The sequence below is a fragment of the Camellia sinensis genome, chromosome 7 (genome assembly GCF_055761805.1).
Source record: "Camellia sinensis isolate YWXY chromosome 7, ASM5576180v1, whole genome shotgun sequence".
In the NCBI taxonomy this organism is placed as follows: domain Eukaryota; kingdom Viridiplantae; phylum Streptophyta; class Magnoliopsida; order Ericales; family Theaceae; genus Camellia; species Camellia sinensis.
This window is the reverse complement of record NC_138967.1, coordinates 151,757,501-151,772,071: the sequence shown is the minus strand read 5'-3', so window position 1 is coordinate 151,772,071 and position 14,571 is coordinate 151,757,501. Positions and strand designations below refer to the sequence as shown.

At 45.2% G+C, this 14,571-nt stretch overlaps 2 protein-coding genes across 2 annotated transcripts in view; both read right to left on the bottom strand.

Annotated features, from left to right (window-relative positions):
- Window positions 1–309: 309 nt before the first annotated feature.
- Window positions 310–14,571, bottom strand: part of LOC114280140 (protein trichome birefringence-like 41) — a 22,672-nt gene continuing 8,410 nt past the window's right edge. Inside the window, exons 4-5 of the mRNA XM_082879587.1 lie at window positions 1,381–1,539; window positions 310–766 (exon numbers count right to left, since the gene is read on the bottom strand). Of these exons, the coding sequence (XP_082735713.1) occupies window positions 466–766; window positions 1,381–1,539 (460 nt within the window). The 3' untranslated portion in view covers window positions 310–465. The remainder of the gene's footprint in view (window positions 767–1,380; window positions 1,540–14,571) is intronic.
- On the bottom strand, window positions 10,792–11,633 carry LOC145794907 (uncharacterized). Its single transcript, XM_082877239.1, has 3 exons — window positions 11,162–11,633; window positions 10,850–11,052; window positions 10,792–10,797 (listed from the first exon to the last, which is right to left on the bottom strand). The coding sequence occupies exons 1-3, from the start codon at window positions 11,631–11,633 to the stop codon at window positions 10,792–10,794; spliced, it is 681 nt and encodes a 226-aa protein (XP_082733365.1).

Sequence of the window (14,571 nt, the reverse complement as noted above, 5' to 3'; positions counted from 1 at the left end):
AATTCAATTTTTGCATGGTTGACCTTTTATTATGAGGCTTATGCGAGATAGACAGTTCGAATTATCGGTACGGATCCAAATTGAGGCCTACAGAAGAAATATAGAGAGGTATGGAGAGTTGAAAGTATAGAGGAGAGCTTATTCCAAACTATTTAAAGTCATATGTTGATCTTCAAATTGGAAAAAAGAGAGAGAGAAAATAATGAAAGAATTAGAATTCTTTTTTTTTTTTTTTTGAGTTGAGACAGAAAAAATTGAAAAGAAAAAGAATAAATATTTGCTAAAAGGATCCATTTTCATTTTAATAAATAATCATAAAAAAAGAATATATAGAATTAGTTAATTTTCATTTTTTTTTTTTTTTTTTTTTGGTTTACAAATTTAAATTTAACACACTATAAAATAAGTTGGTTGGCAGATCACATCAAATGGTCCCATAGGGATAAGCTATAATTTTATATATAATCAACCAGAAACAAGAATTGCATACAAGAGCAAATTCCAAGTATCGGGAACACCAGCAAGACACCAATGACTGCAATCATTTCCCTTATTTCCACCAATGCCATAAATTGATGGATGCCCATCTTTTCTCAGCTGTGATAGTGTTGTAATGTCTAGCAAAGTAACTGGACTGGACATGCTGTGTAGCACTGCCTTTACCACCGCCACTGGCGGCGGTAAACCCCCTGGATATAATGAACCACTTAGTGGTTGTCTTTGCCCTTTGCAAGTTGTTGAATTGGACTCGTTCCATTCTGTACCACTGCTCAACAAACAAAAATCCAAAAATAAAATAAGCTAAAATTTCGTATGTACGTTTGTCCTTGCAAAATTGATATTTCTTAGCAAGTGGTACGATTTTAATGTTGGGTGACTGCTTTTGATAATTTCAAGTCAATAATTGATGTAAACACTAAGACATATAAGAGTTTTAAAGATTGAATTTTTTGATTTCTAAAAGTGAAATTTTTGTTGTAAAAGATATTTAAGAATCAATTTCTATAGTCGTAAGGATAGTCGCGAAAAGGTCGTCTCGAAAAGTCAAAAATAAAACTTTTAGCGACAATATTTTGAAAATGTCACTAATAAATATACTTTTAGGGACAAAATAATTTGGTCTTAAAATGGTTTATTTTTTTGACAAAAAATTTGGTCTAAAAAAGATAATAATTCATCATTAATGTCCAATTTTCGTTACTAAAAATATAATAACGACTCTTTTTGCAACAAAAGTATTTAGTCTCTAAAAAATAATTTTGCCCTTAAATTTTAATTTCTAAAATCTTAATTTTTTGAAAATTAGTAAAGTAAAATGTTACTCACCGATTACTAGGTGATTATTAAAATATAAAAAATATGTGAAAATTGAGGACTTACTCATAATGGGTAGGTGAAATGCCTTGAAAGAATACTTTGGTGACAGAAGGATTAATATTAGAGTTCACCCACTTTGACCATGTTGTTAATCCCTCTTTAAATGCAGACAAACGATCCATATCTTGGTAAATTGTATGTCCTTTTTGAATGTAATCCCATCTGAAACACAACAAACCATTACATAAAATTACTTTTCAAATAGGTTTTTCACTTACAAAAATGCGACCATGATGTCATATAGACATGTGAGTAAGAGAAATGTGTATGGTTGCTATAGATGAAAGAGCTAGTCTTGTCTTTTTCAGTGAGACAAAGCCTGTGAAACCAAAATTTCACCACCAATTTTGAAGCTTTTCCAGCTATGAGAAGATGTACATAATGTCGGTGTGCAATTGTGTAGGGAAATAAACTACACAATATAGATAATGTAAGAGGGGCTAATTTGAGCCCACTAAATTATTTAGGCCCAATAGCCCAAGATTAGTGGGCCAGAATTTATCGCAAGTCCAAGAATCGGTGGGCCCAGATTTATCGCCATCAAACGGATTAAATCGCTGTAAGCCTCGAAAGGGTTCGGGTCCACGAACCTAGAGACTTACTCAGGCCCGGAACTCGAAAGGGTATTAGGCAAGCCTAGAGATCCGAGGCACTCAGACTCGAAAGGGTTCGGATCCACGAACCTAGAAGTCCGAAATACTCGGCTTCGAACGGATTCAGACGCAATCTAGAAGTCGCTCCGTTAATGAGTCCCAGAACACTTGCGGGCTCGGAGCTTTCCGGGATCTACGCACCAGAACCATGGGCGTAATGGAGTTCGAACAAAGGACCCGATCCCGAGGACGGTGAGTGGAGACAAATTCACTCTTCGGTTAAACTAGCCTATACCCGGGTCGAGGTGGCACGACCCCAGGGGGTCCATGAGACTCGGCAATATTTTGCGGCAAGACGTCCTCTGGGACTACCCCTGACCCTTTGGGATGATTGGGGATCATTGGTTAGGTGTGGCTAAGAAGAAGGGTTCGCCGAGGGATTGATCTCCTCTTCGGGGTTTTCTCATCCTCGGAGAAGTCACCTCCTCGGAGAGGTCACCCCCTCGGACAAGGTGGCTAGAGAGAATATCCCCCATGTGCCTTGCACATGGGCTCCATCCTACATCATGAGGTGCCTATAAATAGCACCCACCCATAGCTTTACAAGGGAGGGATTTTGGAGATTTTTAACTCTTGGGAAAGAACTAATTTCCCTTCTCCATTATCAACCTTGAGAGTGAAAGTGGGAGATCAATGGGAGAGCCTTGCCATTATTCTATTCTCTAGCCATTTTGCCTTCTTCTTCACCCAATCTCTTATCTCCATCATCTCCTTTGTTGTTGTGTTCCTAAGTTGAGATTATTAAAGAATCTAAGCCTCTCATTATATTCTAGAGAATTCGAAGTTATTCTTCAAGGATCTTCGAAGATCTTCGAATTTTTCAACTCCTTTCTTGAACCCTCTCCTACATTTTGGCGACTCCGCTGGGGAGGCGGATTGGTTAATGGTCTCAACGAGATCTGGAATTCACACAACTCTAACAAGGATGGCGGGAGAAGATGAAGTTCACCAACAAGGATCCTCTAATGGTGGTGATGACAGAACCATGACTCCAGATCAACCACTTTTGCTTGAAGCCATTCAAGGACTTCAGAATACTCAGCAAGAGATTCTTACCACTCTTCAGAATCTCACTCACACCATGTTGGTGATGAGTTCTAACTTTGCACCGGCGCCAAACGGGAATCAAACTGGTGTTGGAGTTATTCTCGCCGGAGCACAAAATCAAATCCAAGGAGAAGTAGGCCCCAATCAGCCTATGGCTCATGGCAACACGGCCACAGTAACACATGCTCAAACCACAGTAGGCGGCGGCAGTTTGCCCATACCCGGGCTCCATGGCGTGCCAAGCCAAGATCCAATGGTGACTAGGGGAGTTTCTAGTGTAATGAATGGTGCTCCGGCGACTGTTGGTGTCCAAGAAAACATAAGGAGCATGATGGCGCAAAAGGGAGCTCTGCCCGTACCTAATATTGTCACGCCACCAGTAAATGTTGCCCAAGCACCAAGCGGGCCTCCTTTGGTGCCGACAATAAATTTGCAAGCACAACCCGGTATAGCGGCGCCGTACGGTGGACTTTACGGGCCTCAATTCAATACCCCATCACCAACTGGCTTGTCTATAGGCGCTGATGGCCAGTATCGTCAAATGTCCTCACCAATGATGAATTCGCAGCATCAGAATGGCCAAGACGCCCCTAGCTCAGTCTTCGGGTACATAAGCCAAGTCCCGGGAATACCGCCATCAAACTCTCTCCCTCAACAGTTTCTCACTCTCGCCGATGTGCAGGCCATGTTCGATCTCGAACGGGGCAAGAGGACCTTACCCTCTTTGCCTGATCCAGACGTCAAGCCGCCTTACCCCATTGAGATGCTGAGCTATCCATACCCTGAGGGGTATACAGTGCCGAAGTTCATCAAGTTCGACGGCAAACAAGGAAATGCCCGAGAACATGTTGTGCGATTCATCGAGACTCTAGGTATTCATGGTTCAAACCACGTCCTCCGACTGAGAGAATTCTCGAAGTCCCTCACCGACCGAGCATATAGTTGGTATGTTAATTTGGCCCCAAACTCTGTTCGAAGTTGGGAGGAAATGGTTAACAAATTCCACTCCAAGTTCTTTCAAGTGGCGGAGAAGGTGACCACACTTACATTGTGTAAAGAGAAGCAACAAGAAAGTGAAGACATCCTTGACTACGTCAAAAGGTTTCAGGACAAGGCCGTGGATTGTCATGAAGCAGTTGAGGAAAGTTATCTGGTCCAAATTTGTCTAGAAGGGGCATTGAGCAGGTACAAAATGTTTCTAGTTAACCACAAACTACCCACCTTCTCGGCATTAATAGAAGCAGCTCGGAACATTAGCATTCCTCAGGCTCAGGAGTCCGGATTTAAAGCCAGTTACAAGACTAGTTTCAAGTCATCTCGTGGACCTATCGTTGCTGCTGCCTCTGCCCCGGATACCCGAAATTCACAAGGGGGAGGTCATAGGGGCCAGAAAAGAAAGCAATATAATGGTGAAAAGGGGAATGTTTCTTATCCATGTGGAATCGAGGAAGTGAAAGCTCTAGTTAAGGAATGGGTGGCTGACGGAGAGCTAAAATTGCCTTATGTTGAAGAAATGCCATCAAAAAAGGACCGTGAGAGCCCTGAATTTTGTGTCTACCATCGTACATTGAAACATCCGACAGAGAAGTGTTGGACTCTCAGGAAAATCTTCAGAGATAAAGTCGAGGCAGACGAATTGAGGTTCAAAAAGCGAGGGACTCAAGACATCCGAGAACAACCGTATCCTCAACACCGAGACAAGGGCAAGAATGTTGCTATGATAGCTTATGAAGGCCCAATGATCGAGGCTATCGCTAATCTCGATGACGATGACTGTTATCTGGACGACATCCTCGAGCCAGAGGGTGAGCAAGTTTACTATGGAAGTGCTCTCGATCCAGAGGGCAGAACATTTATGACTCATGGCGAAGATCCCTTTGATCCAAAAGGAGGAGAAAAATACTATGGAAGAGGAGGACACCATGTTTATGTGGCATCTTATTTTGAGGAGACCGAGGAGATGGTTAACTACGAGCCTCCAAGAGTGGAAAAAGATCCGGATCACTATGCCAAAACCCTGCAAGACTGTGTAAAGTTCAAGCAGTTCTTTGACCAGCTTGGACTTTCCAGGGAGGCAAGAACGGAAATCACCAAGTCTATCATTAATATAGCCGAGGCACACCATGAGGAATGCATGTCGACTGAGGGGTCTATCCCGAGGAAGGCAAAAGAGCAATCTAGTGCCATTACTTTCTCCGAGGCTGATCGGAAGTATCCTTTTTCTCACAATCGCCCGCTTTATGTGACTGTTTTTATTAACGGGGTTGAGTTCAAAAGGGCCTTTCTAGATAGTGGAGCCTCTATCAACATTATGACTCGCGCTACTCTAGAAAAAGCCGGAATCTCTGAAGAACGCATTGTGAAGCAGCCGATAGTCATCACTGGCTTCGGTGGAGAAATGAGAGTTACTATCGGATGCGTAACAGTTGATTTAGCCGTTGGAGAGATTCGCTCGGCCACCAAGTTCCATATTATCGATTCTGAGGCAAATTATCACATCATTCTAGGGAGGACCTGGATGCATAGATATGGGGCTGTACCATCAAGTTATCATCAGTGTGTTAAGGCTAAATGGGGAAAGAAGACGGTGACAATTCAGGCTACAGAAAGGCCGTTCGAGATCCATGAAGCTCATTATTCTGATGCCATCTATTTCACCGAACTGGCTGTCGAAGAAGTTCCCACCACCTCTAAGCCTCGAGGGGTCAAAATTCCTCGTTGGGAGGATATCAAAGATGACAAGGAGCCGATGACAGAATCAAGTAAGCGGGCGATGTCTAGACCAGAAAGTCCGCCTATTCCTCGGAAGGTGATGAAAGTTCGAGAAGGAGGCAAGATGGTGTATTATTTATGAAGGTGCGAGGAGTCGGTTTCTTCAGTCACCGACTCCGAGTCAAAAGAAGAGCCTCCTGACAATGATATAGTAATAAAGCCTGAAGTGGCTCCAGAATGTATGCAAGATGGGCCGAAGCCTCAGCCCGAACAACTTATCGAAATAGATCTGAGTGATGGACAAGATGCACCAAGGCCGGTATTCGTAAGTTCGAGCCTTAGCCCAGAAAAGCGGGAACAGTTGTTAAAGTTGATAAGCCGATACTCAGATGTGTTTGCTTGGTCATATAAGGAAATGCCCGGACTAGATCCTGACCTAGTCTCCCACTATCTTGACGTGTTCCCAAACTCCAAGCCAATTAAGCAAGCTGCTCGAAAATATCATCCAGATCTCGAAGAGAAGATTAAGGAGGAGATTGAAAAACTTCAACAGGCTGGTTTCATCCGGCCAATACAGTACCCCACGTGGTTAGCAAACATCGTGCCAGTAAAGAAGAAGAATGGCCAAATCAGAGTATGTGTAGACTTTCGAGATTTGAACAAATCTTGCCCGAAGGATGAATTCCCTCTTCCTCACATCGACACCCTCGTGGATACTACCTCGGGACACCAGATGTTCTCATTCATGGATGGATTCAGTGGATACAATCAGATTAAGATGGCTGAAGAGGACGCAGAAAAGACCGCTTTTAGAACACCTCTCGGAAACTTCTTCTATACAGTCATGCCTTTCGGACTCAAGAATGCCGGTGCAACTTACCAAAGGGCTATGACTGCAATCTTTCATGACATGATCCATCATGAGATGGAAGATTATGTTGATGATCTAGTGGTGAAATCCAAGAAAGAAGAAGACCATCTCCGAGACCTTGAGAAGGTATTCAAGAGGTGCCAGAAATTCAAAATGAGGATGAATCCTCTCAAATGTGCTTTCGGGGTGACGGCTGGGAAGTTCCTCGGGTTTCTTGTACATAGGCATGGTATCGAGGCAGATGAAGACAAGGTCAAATCTATCAGAGCAATGCCTCCCCCGCATTCTCAGAAGGAGTTAAAGAAGTTCCTCGGGAAGGTGTCTTATATTCGGAGGTTTATCCCAGCACTGGCAGAGATCTCTGCGCCTTTCGGCTCTTTGTTAAAAGGAGATGCCAAGTTCGAGTGGAACCAAGAGCACGAAAAGGCCTTTGAGAGAATCAAGGCGGCCTTGACCTCGCCTCAGACCATGATAGCCCCGCAGCCCGGGGTGCCTCTAATGTTGTACCTAACTTCAACCCCCAAGTCCATAGGGGCATTATTGGTCCAAGATGTAGATGGAGTAGAACGCCCGGTGTATTACATCAGTCGGAAGATTCGAGGAGCAGAAGTCCGATATACTCCAGTAGAGAGACATTGTTTAGCTTTGGTATTCACTGCCCAAAAGCTCAGACATTACTTCCTAGCACATCAGATTCAGATTGTTACTAGAAGTGATCCAATCCGATACCTCCTCAGCAAGCCTGCTCTAACCGGGAAGGTGGCAAGATGGTTGTTAGCACTGGGTGAATTCGAGATCACATGTGTAGCCCCCAAGGCGATCAAAAGCCAAGCCTTAGCTGATCTCCTTGCCCAATTTCCAAGTGGTGACTATGAACCAGTGAATGAAGAATTAAGAGGAGAGGTGCACGCAGCTATGGCTTCCGAGGAAAGCTTCTGGACGTTGAGCTTTGACGGAGCAGCAGCCGGAGGGAAGGGAGGAACCGGGATAGTCCTTACAAGCAAAAGTGGGGAAAAGTTATATTTGTCTTATAAACTGGATTTCCATTGTTCGAATAACGAAGCCGAGTATGAGGCTCTTATTTTAGGCTTGATAGCAGCTGAGAAGCACAGTATCAAGAAGATTCGGATCCGGGGGGACTCAAAGCTGATAGTGAAGCAAGTTTCAGGACAGTTCGTCTTAAAGGAGCCTGCCTTGGCCACATATCGAACAACAGTCCAAAGGCTTCTTGACAAATTTCAGAAGGTCGAAATAGAGCATGTGCCTCGCTCCGGCAACAAGTTTTCAGATGCCCTCGCAACATTAGGGGCAAGAGTTGACATTCCAGAGGAAGAGGCAACAATTGTTATCAAGAAGAGAACAGAACCTTCAATAATACCCGAAGACAAAGGCCTTCCAGAGGACTGGAGAGGAGAAGTCCTCGAACAACTCAGAAGCAAAGTTGGAAAACTGACTATGGCCAAGCTTGCCCAATTCACAATTATTCAAGGTGAACTTTACTTCCGAGGAGGTACCGGATTCCTAGCCCGGTGTATTGGCCAACAAGAAGCAAGCTTCCGACTACAACAGATCCATGAAAAGTCTTGCGAGGATGGGGATATCAGTCTGTATAGAAGAATCCAAAGACAAGGTTATTATTGGCCCGAGATGGAGAAGGACTCGAATCAATTACAGAAGGAATGCCCCAAGTGTCAGTCATACATCCGGGAGGATGAGAGTTGCTTTGAAATTGATACCCCTGACTGGAGGCAAGTCTACATTGACTATCTCAAAGAGGGAACACTACCTGAGAGCCCGAGGGACATTGCACACCTCAAGAGGAGAGCGAGGCGGTACTTTCTTGATCAGGACAAGCTGTATAGAAGAAGTATTGAGGGCACTCCCCTGAGATGTCTCTCCAAGGAAGAGTCAGATCTAGTCCTCGGAAGAGCCCACGAGATTGAACATCAAGGAGGGGCTCGGCTGTTCGAGCAACTTATACACCTTGGGTATTACTGGCCGACCATGGAGTCAGATGCATCCCATCACGTGAAGAGGTGCCAGACTTGTCAGAAACACGGAAATTTGATCCATGCTCCAGCTGTAGACCTGCATAGTATCCGAACGCCATGGCCGTTCCATACCTGGGCTTTTGATCTGATAGGGCCCATCTCCACATCTTCTAAGGGGTACAAGTGGATTCTCGCAGCCACAGAATTGAGTACAAAGTGGGTCGAAGCAATTCCTCTGAAGAATGCTACGGGGCCTGCAGTTGCGAACTTCATCAAGGAGAATATCATCTGCCGATTTGGAGTACCAAACACCATCCTCTCGGATAACGGCACTCCCTTCATAAACAAATATGTGAAGAGCCTCTTAGAGACTTACCAAGTGAAGCATCACAAATCCACACCCTACTATCCAAAAGGGAACGGGCAGGCGGAAGCCACAAACAAGACACTAATAAGGATTCTGAGCAAGATGATGGATGAGTTTGGGGGGACTTGGTCCGAACAGTTGATAGTAGCCCTATGGGCGTATCGCACTTCGAAGAGAAAGCCAACTCAAGCAACTCCTTACTCCCTTGTGTATGGGTCCGAGGCAGTGTTACCTATAGAGTTGGAAACGCCATCTGCTCGAATGGCTCTCGCCTCGGGGATGGTATTGGAGCCTCGAACCACCAGATTGGAAGCATTAGAGGAAAAGCATGACAGAGCTGCAAAAGTCATGGAAAGGTATCATGAGTCCATCGCCCGAGCCTATAACCAGACTGTGGTACCAAGGAAGTTTGAAGAAGGTGATCTAGTATGGAAGATTGTAGACCCAATCATGCGAGGACAGCCTTTACCCAAGTTTTCTCCAAAATGGGAAGGGCCCTACAAGGTGGTTCAGGCAAGCTCAAGCGGGTACTACAAACTTGTAAGGGTTGAAGACGGCTTCCGAACTGGCCCGCTCAATGCAAAGTTTATCAAGCATTACTACCCATAGTTGGACTCATCTATGTTGAAATTCATTTTCACTTTCTTACTTTGTCTAAAGGTTGTATTTCCCTTGCGTTATGAAGAAGCTGGTTTTCTCTATGGTGTATGTTTTATCCCATCACTTACAGTGAATCTATTATGCTTTTGTCAAGAAAGTTGAAGAACTAATGAGAATATTTCAGCTTTTATAAACATGTGCATATGATTGTTCTATCATTCGAAATAAATATTTTATCAAGTAGAATGAGAAAACAATGCGAAAATATCCAAACAACAAAAATTTTGTCATTTCATTGCATTGTCCTAGATAAAACATTTTTATCGAAAGGGGCAAGAAAGTAATGATAAAAAAAAACTCAATCTTTCCTAAAGACACCTTCGAAGAAGCTGCCCGTCACATCTACATCTGGAGGACAAACAATAGAGTGTGCCTCTAAAGTCTCCAAGGCCCGAGCATAACCCGACTCAAGTTCACGAAGAGTTGCCTTTGTCTCATCTATAGAGGTGCGATAAGAGGCAAGCACAGACATAAGTTCCAGCCGATGACTGGCGTTCGAAGCTATATCCAGGCGCTTCCGAAGCCATGATAAGTCCACTTGGTGACGCTCCATGTCAGAGATCCCCTGATACGCCGTCTCGACTACTTTTCCATTAAGGTCACACAACCGTTGCGTGTCCAAGCTATATAAGATAGTGGCAAAAGACTCGAGAAGAGCAGTCTGAATGAGTGGACACTGGCAAGCAAATGAAGCAAAGGTCTCCGGGTAACTTGAATGCACAAGCTGTAGAACTGAAGCAAACTCAGGAGCTACCCAATAATGGAGAAATGATACTTTGCCAGAAGTCGAAGGAGGAATTGGGGCCGGAAAGTTGCTAGTCTCAGGAATCTCCCCAATGTCTATCGGGTTAGATGAACCACCCGGAGGGGTAACTCCCGGCAGAGGTCCCGAGCCTGAGAATGCCGAACGATAAGGGGACAGACCAAAAGCATCACTATCAATGTGGAAATCACTGAGATTCAAATCCAAAATATTTGAAGGCACTGGCGATGAAGAACCTCTGGCAGTCGTCTCAAAGGCAGGTGTTCCCCCTTGAGAAGGAGAACCGTGAGGAGTTATAAAGAGAGTCGGAGTAGAGTCCGGGGCAGGTGAAGACGGGACCCCGGTAGCAGCTAACACTGGAGCAGAGTCCGAGGCAGGTGAAGGCAGGACCCCGGTAGCAGCTAACACTGGAGCAGAGTCCGAGGCAGGTGAAGGCAGGACCCCGGTAACAGCTAACACTGGAGCAGAGTCCGAGGCAGGTGAAGGCAGGACCCCGGTAGCAGCTAACACTGGAGCAGAGTCCGAGGCAGGTGAAGGCAGGACCCCGGTAGCAGCTAACACTGGAGCAGAGTCTGAGGTAGGTGAAGGCAAGACCCCGTTAGCAGCTAACACTGAAGAAAAGATAAGAAGGCCTTATTAGAGGTAGGGAACAGGAAAGTCATTTAAGTAAAGATTTCTCACAGATATAAGTAAATGACAAACTTCAGAAAGAAAGATTACCAGAGGGAGAATCAATATGCAAAGCAGGGGCAACTGAAGGACTCCTAGCATCAACAAAGTCACTTGGTCGTGTAGAGACCACCTGATCGATCTCAATGTCTGATGAAGCCTGAACAGTAGTAGTCATCCCTGAAGAAGGAAGGAGGGCCGGAGGATGAGAATCACCATAAGTGCCAGAGCGAGTCTCAGAGATCTCTAGCACATCCACCTCCACACCATTCCCAGAGGCGCACCTCATCTCTACATCGCCTCTAGAAGCATGGCCCGCAACATCAATTTCTGTGGCATCAGTCCCTCCAGCAATCTCAACATCAGAACGGTGAGCCCCAACAAACTCGTCACCAAGGTAGTGCTCCTCCTCAGCTACGGTAGGGCGATGACGACGCGTGCGTGGAATAAGGTCACAAAAATGATCGGAGGACTTAGCCTCATCATCATCGTCATCTATAACTGCTATACGAGGGGTGCACATCTTCACAAGTCTTGCAGACAAAGGGAGGGTGTCGTCCAAGTCTGAGTCCGGCCTGGGGGAGGCAGCGTGGCCAGGAGCCACGGTACCGAGAACGTCAACAACCGCAGGATCCTACATAACATGGGCAAATAAAAGTTTTCATTTTAGAAGGTATAGTCGCAAGAAGGAAAGTAGCTTCAAATCAAGAATTTCGGGTACCTCACGAAGCCTTTTGGAAAGGCGAGGAGCGGAAGGACTGGCATCAGAAGTCCTCTTGTGAGCCATCTTCTTAAGGCGGGTCGTCCGAGGACCAGAGGCCTTATTCAAAGGGACTGGCTCTGGAGAAGTAATTGCCAAGCTAGAAGCAGATGCCCGAGCAGAAGGGTCAGTTGGAGCAGATGAAGTGAAGAAACCCTCGTACATGTGGTCAGATTTTCGGCTCTCGGGTAGCCGAAGAGAAGAATCCTTCTTATAAATCGGCGGAGGCAAACATACGGTCGGTCTGCTCTGGACAAATGCAATAAACGCATCGATATTCTTCTGCCAATACCGCCTGAAAGAGAGGGTGAAACCCCCTACTCGGCTCAAGCCTGGCATCGTCAAAGAGCCGGATATGGGAAGCACGGTGTGTATAAGCCGGCGACTGAAGCGCCCGTAGCTCTCTGAAAATGATAATAAATGAGGTGCTGGCCCCGGGGCACATTGATCAAACTCGAATTGACATGCTACACGGTCAGGCCTATAAACGGCACTATCAACGCCTTCCTCATGCCACACCGGTAATGAACTCGGACGGATCATAATTAGCATATCAACAAAGGGTGCAGGGATGTTCTTCGGCAAAGGAAAAGACACCAAGCGGGAGGAACCATGATAGATAAGCGGTGTGGCCACACCTACAGGTGGGCATACATACGGCCGTGCCACAAAGCGTCGGGGATCATCCACCAGAGTATTCAAGGATAAGGTGGAAATAGTACGTGACCAACGTGTAATCAACGGCTGGCAAGACTTCGCTTTCTCAAATGTCCGAGACCCATCAGTATCGAGCACGGGGATGCCATCTTTATCCACTATCTCCCGAAGAACTTCCGCCTCAAATACAGTCGGAGCAGGGGCAAATTTTGGGAACCTCTCGAAGAAGAAACATAGCAGGAACTGGCTGTGAATAAAGGAGACAGGCTCATATCGACCCACGGAGCGAACCATATCTCGATGTAGCAGATCCAGCCGATAATAGAGATTCCCAAGAAATAGGGGAGCCAAAGGGATCCGATCTCCTCTGAAGAGCCTGACTGCCAAGGGGAAGACGAAAGGATTGAAGGAATCCGGAGGTGTGCTCGGAAGAATGAAGAATGAAAGGAAGCAAGCCAGAAATCCCAAGAAATAGAGCCTGGAGCCATACATCGGACCGGCTTCATACTCCCGAGAGTCAGGATCAGTATCTCTGGCCAAGGGCTGAAGATCCTTGAAGAAGTGACGGATCCATGCAGTATAGGAGGCACGGTCCGTCCTTACTCGACTAGTCCTCCTCGCTGAACCATCAAAAACAGAACTCCACCGACCACAAGTTTGAAGATTTAGCTTCAGAGATTGGATCAAAGAATCATCTTCGGGGGGTGTCTGCTCAGGGTCGAAGGCATCAGGGCCGGTCACTTCCAAACGCAGCAACATGAACACATCCTCAAGGGTGGGCCCCATCTCGTGCTGGCCAAGTATAAAGGTGTGTGTCTCGGTGCTCCATCGAAGAGCCATGGCTTCCAGGCTAGCATTGTTGCGACGGATGGATAGAGATCTAGATATTTTCACCGGAATCAATAGCCGGGCCTCCTGAAGTCGTTGACAGAGGCTCCTGTCCGAGAGGACATCATCGACCCACTCTTGCCAACCGAAAGGAGGGTTTGAGAAGGCCTTGAACTGAGGATAACAGTATGGAAAGTCCCCCTGCTCAATTCGAAAGCGTAGCACCGAGGAAGGAGAAATGAGGGCCTCATGTCCAGAGTCAGTGTCCTCAGTGAGACATAATGGAGCCGCCTTCGGAGATAGAAGAGAAGTGGTGGAGGTAGCCGCCCGCCAGAAGGGGTCCTTCCGACCAAAATAAGGAGATTTCCTCCACTCAGATGCCGGAGGTACATCCTTCTCTTTCATGAGAGCCGGTTCCGATGACCCCGGGACAGCGGGTTTCTTTCGAGAAGACATATGGCTGAAATAACAGGTATAAATAGTAAGGAGTTGACCGTATTAAAATTCAGAATATTGGAATTAAAGCAACACATTCGAATGAAATTTCGGCATCAACTATTCGTTTATCTGAGAGTCCATGAATTCAACAAATTCTACGAGGAATTTTTTTACACCAAGAGTCCAGGTTCAACCCCAGAAGTCATCAACAATTCTTTTTCTCGGGTGTTCCTCAAGCTCAACAAATTTTAATACCAATGGGTGCATCATCAACATATAGATTTTCGTCTTCTATCATTAATAAGAGGTGCAATGTCATAGGTCGCTTCATGATGAAGTTCAATCGGGTCAATTTCTTAAAGTCACTATGTTCTATATTAAAGGTCCAATTTATACGGGGCTCAAAATTTGGACAGAGTGAAGTTCAATAGTAAATTTCAGGCCCGAGATCCGAAGTATATTACATTGCTTATCAGTAGCAAGATTCAATGGATCATTATGCAAATTACAAGAATGTCCTTTCCAAAGTCCATATTCATAAGTCCAGGGTTTTCTCTCTCCATGTCAAAAATGGAGCTCAAATACTAGTCAACAAGTTATATTCGGCCTTTCCTCGGTGATAAAGTTCAACAAATTATGTTCAAGCCAAGCACCTCAATGAGGTTTCAAGTGCTAGTGCATGTTTCCATATGGCCAAAATCACGGTGTTTGAGCTAAAAATATATATATATATATATATATATATATATATATATATATATATATATATATATATATA